We start from the raw sequence: 5,721 nt of genomic DNA, 5'->3' as shown, positions 1-5,721 counted from the left end.
GCATACATACATATACATACACTAGGTGAGCAGCTCGTCGTTGCCGATTAGTTTCCACAATAGAATACTTTAATTTAAATTATTTTGCTACTTGTCAGACCATGTCTTCCCCGATAGATAAACTTCTTGATCAGGACGGATTTGCGCAATTTTTCGTACAAAATTTCGTCGAGAATTTTTCACTTTTTAAATTATTTTCATGCGTATTCGACCGTTTCTAAAACTTATTAAAACTTCGGAACTTCTTACAACTTTCGTTGTCATGATGTTGTATTTTCACTTTGTTGAATATAAATTCGTCGTTATAATGCTTTTGTTTTCATTTTGTGATAGCTTTCACGCAGAAAATACCAGCTTCCAAATCATGTCTCCTGAAATTATAAACAAATTCACCAGCTATTTCAGGCTCAAAGGTCCGGATACTTCTGGCTGACGTGGCACAACTTGCTGAAACACCGGCATCACAATCATATGCACCAACGAGCTGAGTGTACTATGAACACATTGGCGTATTAAAAGGAAGAAGTTTTTCCATGAAGTACACAACAGCGACTCGCATATTTTCGCTCAAATCAGCCCAAATTGTATTAACAATAAAATTGCAAATCACCATTTCATATCTATATATATATATTTAGATGTGTTGTGAATTTAGACATAATACTATTTGCTTTAATATTTCATATGCAAACTTATTTACGCATGACACTAATGTAAAGTAAGGATAAAATATTGAAAGATAATTTTTTCAAAATCAGTTTTTGCTGTCGCTTAACCTTAACTGAGCTCTGAAAAAGCTGACCAATGACCAGAGGGCAATCCAGTCTCGATCATTGTGTCTTTATTTGAAGCGATGTTTCCGTCTGTCGCATCTAATGTATATTTCTGTAAGCTATTAAATGATTGAATGGAGATTTGGTTGTTATGTTTAATAAATTGAGAGACTACATACAAACTTCTTTGTTGGATCGTGTCATATTGGTATAAGCTATAAAATACCGTAAATATATGGCTGTTAGCTTACCTCAAGAACAAGTATTGTTAATGATACTGCAATCAAGACACCGTGATACCGTGTTACCAAATCAGTGATAGTTTGCTTGCAACCCTTGAAAATAAAAAAAGAGTGTTTTACAATAATTATCACTTGGACGCATCATTATAGGCTTTTGTTTCATCTTCTTATTGTTTTTTCGAATTAATGACAAAATACGTATTAGAAAAGAATCTAATTAAGCAAACGAGGATATGAGTCATTAAATTAATGGATAACTTAATCAAAGGGTATAAGATTTTTCTCTATAGCAAAACAGAACAAATCCTGTCACAGACAGGATTTGCGTTGTTCTGGTTAGATACAACATTACATTGTGTGGTATAAGCTTATTTTTCTTGTTTCATTATTATAGACAGTCTCAAGGCGGCGAACTAGCAGAATCGTTAGCAGGCCGGGAAAAATGCTTAGCGGCATTTCGTCCGCCTTTACGTTTTGAGTCCGAATTCCACCGAGGTTAATTTTTAGTTATGGTACTACTTCGACTATATTACAGATAACATTCAGGACGTTCAAATAATAAAGTAGTTCCTCCATATCCATTTGATTTATGCCAGAGCAAAGCAATAGAGCCAGAAGATGAGGTAAAAACTACAGCACTCAGCAAGCGTCGCTCGGTAATTTTCTCAAATCATTCTTTTTAGGTTCGAGGTCACTCATGTTTGGTTCGCCAAACACTTATATATATCAGAAGCAGGCAAAAGGTGTATGATTCAGAAGTTCTCTTTGCAACTACGGGATTTTGTGTTTGCTTCCACTGCGGGGCATTTTGGATAAATACCGTCAACTATTACTTTGGGATGGCTAATGCTTTGTGAGTAAAAGAGTCGACGAAAATAGCGCAGAAGCCCATCGTGAATGTATGTATGTATGTATGTATGTATGTATGTATATATATGTATGCATGTATGTATGCATGCATGCGTGTATGTATGTGTGTATGTATGTATGTATGTATGTATATATATGTATGCATGTATGTATGCATGCATGCGTGTATGTATGTGTGTATGTATGTATGTATGTATGTATGTATGTATGTATGTATGTTTGTATGTATGTATGTATATATGTGTGCGCGCGTACGTTTCTCTGTGTTTGTATTACGGTAATGCTATTTAAAAGTCGGTGTTCTTTGTTTCGCAATCAAGTGGTTCGACAAACAGATCGATAAAATAAGTACCAGACTTAAAAACAAATCTTACAAGTAATGTCCAGTGATCGAAGCAAGCAAAACAACATAGAACTATCTCTGTAGTCATTTTAAGATAATGTAGTAATTGTTAGACTAGGTTTCGATGATGAAGAAGTCTAATAACACCGAAACATGTTCAGAGTTGTCACTATATTGCTACTCATATTCACTCCACAGGGAATTTGATATTCAATTTCAATTAACTGAAACTATTCGGTTGTCTCCCTTGTCCCTTTTTTTGTCTAGAATTAGTAATTCAGATAATGATTGTCCCTCAATAAGTGCATAACTTTAGTTAAGTTCTTGCTTTCTACATTATGGAGTCTACCACCCATGTCACTATTCTGTAGTCGCTGGTGTCGTCGTGTAGTAAGATATTTGCTTCTCAACTGCATGCTTCCCGGTTTAGTACGCTGCGTGGCAACTTGAGCCAGTGTCTTTGCTATAGCCTCGGGCCAATCAGTGCCTTGTGAGTAGATTTGGTAGAGACACTGTAAGAAGCCTGTCGTATACTTCTGTGTATAAGTGTGTGTAAGTGTGTGTGTGAGTGAGTGAGTGTCTGTGTGTGTGTGTGTGTGTGTGCGTACGAGTGTGTGTGTACGTTTGTCTTGGTGTGTGTTTACATCTCGCCGACCACTTGGCAACCGGTATTAGTTTGCTTAAGTCCCCGTACCGTAGCGGTTCGGCAAAAGAGATCGATAGAATAAGTACCAGATTAAGAAAAAGGTACAGGGGTCGATTTGTTTGAATAAAAACCCTTTAGGACGGTGCCCTAGCATGGCAGTAGTCCAATGACTGAAACAAGGAAAACAAAAGATATTAACCTTACTTTAAAGATCATATTTACTCGATCCTTATCTAAACTGTGTTTTGATTGGTTTGATCTGCAACCAACATCAGGTGCCTTATTCGTGGATGTCTATATGGGTTTCTGATTGAATTGGAAATAGATACCTGTGTGTTCTATTTTGTCTATATACCTCGTGCTGCTTCTAATTCATATTTGAATTTTTTCTGTGCCATGAAACGTTGAGACATGCCAGCCGATGGTTCTTAAACCATTTAACATGTAGTCATAGTCGGCGATATAGCTTGCAGTAGGCCTTGTTCGGTATGCGGCATTGATAAGTCAAAACTGACGATACATCGATGTCTGTCGTTCTGAAAAAGGGACATGATGTGAGTTGTCTCGCTTGTCTATGACTTACTGTCAGGTATTTTACACGAGGGATATTGAGGATATGTTCTCTTACGCCCCAAAAAGAAAAAAAAAGCGCAGCCGCCCCTCGAACTAACAACACACTTTGTGTATGTGTGTTAGATTTTATTTAGTTTATTTTATAAACTAAGAGTAGTAATATTCTTATCTAATTACCCATGGAGGCGCAATGGCCCGGTGGTTAGGGCAGCGAACTCGTGGTCATAGGATCGCGGTTTCGATTCCCAGACCGGGCGTTGTGAGTGTTTATTGAGCGAAAACACCTAAAGCTCCACGTGGCTCCGGCAGAGGATGGTGGCGAACCCTGCTGTACTCTTCCACCACAACTTTCTCTCACTCTTACTTCCTGTTTCTGTTGTGCCTGTAATTCAAAGGGTCAGCCTTGTCTCAATGTGTCACGCTGAATATCCCCGAGAACTACGTTAAGGTACACGTGTCTGTGGAGTGCTCAGTCACTTGCACGTTAATTTCACGAGCAGGCTGTTCCGTTGATCTGATCAACTGGAACCCTCGACGTCGTAAGCGACGGAGTGCCAACAATCTAATTACCCACTTGTGCAAGTTTCCTAGTTAAGTTCCTGTTTGAGGGCGAAATTCGCATCACATCCAGGAATAAGTCATTTGATATCGATGGAGATCAAACTGCTTGCAACATTGAGTGGATTTACATATTGTCAACATATACGCTAAAGTTGAGATTAATTGTTCGAAAAATTATAATCTAAACACATACACATACACTTAAACCATTTCTAGTGAATATAGTTAAGTAGAAAAGGATGTAATTTATAAATTGACTGATTGGAGCTTTTTAAGTTAATTGTTAGGCCTGTGTAGAGAAAATGATTTTGAATTTTGCGACATTTGCAGAAATTAAATTAAAGCTGCATTTGAGATGCAAACTTTGTTAGTTTTATATCTCCCCATTAACTTAAATTGTATATTTCAGTTGCTAGTTTGTTCTGTTCTTTTAAGTTTCCGTAAACATTTCGTTCGTAAACATCAGCATGGTAAAATGGCTGAAAGAGAAAATACAACAAAATAAACAAAGCATTGCAAGACAGTGTAGTTTTCTTTTTTTAGAGGAGTAGGTAGTGTACAAACGGAGTATTGGTCAATTATTAAGTTAGTCATCAGAATTTTAAATTGTTTTCGCTAGATGATGGCTGTTCAAGAAACCAGACTTTGAACTAGAGCGCCAAATAGCTAGTGCAGCGTTCTTGCAACCGTTGTTCTGTGTATAGATGATCTTTAGTCACTTCACGTCGCTCTAGTTAGGTATCGATTTATATGTACTGGAGTGATTCGTCCATTTGGTGATTCGCTCCAAGTTGAAAAATGAAAGATTTGGAAGAGCAACAAATTTGTGTAAAATTCTATTTCAAATAACACACACACACACACACGCCCCCCACACGCTACATCACACACACACAAGAACTCCCCAGCCCCCAAAATTCATAGATACTTTTCTAACGTTGCGTCGGGCCTACGAGGGAAATTATTTGAGCTGTACACAATGTCATGAGTTCTACCATGGTTTTAAACCGGGAAGAATATCCACCGAAAACGATTCCAAACCAGGATGGCTTTCCACCACAATAGACAAAGATTACATTGCGAAAGCGTGTGCTGTGATTCGTGACAATCTTCACCTGACTCTCCGTACAATTTTGCAAGGAAAAAAAAGTATCTTACTCTGTAAAAGTTCGTGCTACATAATTTTAATAGAAAAAAAAATGATGTAACGTGTTATCGTAAAATTTGTGAACAGAGAACAAAATTATAGTCAACTAGCTAGACCCGTGAATATTTCACGGAATTAATGGTAAACCTATTGGGTCATTTTTGGAAACTTTATCACAAAATCCTGAAAGCATAGCCTGTATGGAAAGGTAGTCGCTCATCTGGTACTCATTGAAAAATGAAATTGAAATACGATGATTACTTAATGTATTTTATATATACATTTTATATACTTTATGCACAATTTTATAGACTTAATACACAACCCTCATTAAAGAAATATTCACTCTTATTTTTCCAGTTTCTCCATAAAATGCACACACCTGCCACGTAAATAATCGTGAATATTTAACACAATTGCACTTATGCGCATGTGTTAAGTGATAAGTGATATAAAAAAAAAACTTAGTTCAATCAAAAAAATACGCTTTTCACTATCCAGTCACCCCCAACCATCATCTCTCTCCCTCTCCTTCTCTCCACCCCTCTCTCTCTCTCTCTCTCTCT

General features: G+C 37.1%; 1 protein-coding gene across 3 annotated transcripts in view; it reads right to left on the bottom strand.

Moving 5' to 3' along the window:
- Positions 1 to 5,721, bottom strand: part of LOC106879221 (tetraspanin-18) — a 135,685-nt gene that overhangs the window by 8,663 nt on the left and 121,301 nt on the right. For all 3 annotated transcript variants that reach the window (XM_014928700.2, XM_014928701.2, XM_014928699.2), the window contains exon 7: positions 1,025 to 1,108. In XM_014928700.2, coding sequence (XP_014784186.1) covers positions 1,025 to 1,108 — 84 coding nt within the window. The remainder of the gene's footprint in view (positions 1 to 1,024; positions 1,109 to 5,721) is intronic.

The sequence above is a fragment of the Octopus bimaculoides genome, chromosome 3 (genome assembly GCF_001194135.2).
Source record: "Octopus bimaculoides isolate UCB-OBI-ISO-001 chromosome 3, ASM119413v2, whole genome shotgun sequence".
Taxonomy (NCBI): Eukaryota; Metazoa; Mollusca; class Cephalopoda; order Octopoda; family Octopodidae; genus Octopus; species Octopus bimaculoides.
The sequence above is the reverse complement of the archived record's forward strand: the minus strand, read 5'-3'. Positions and strand labels throughout refer to the sequence as shown.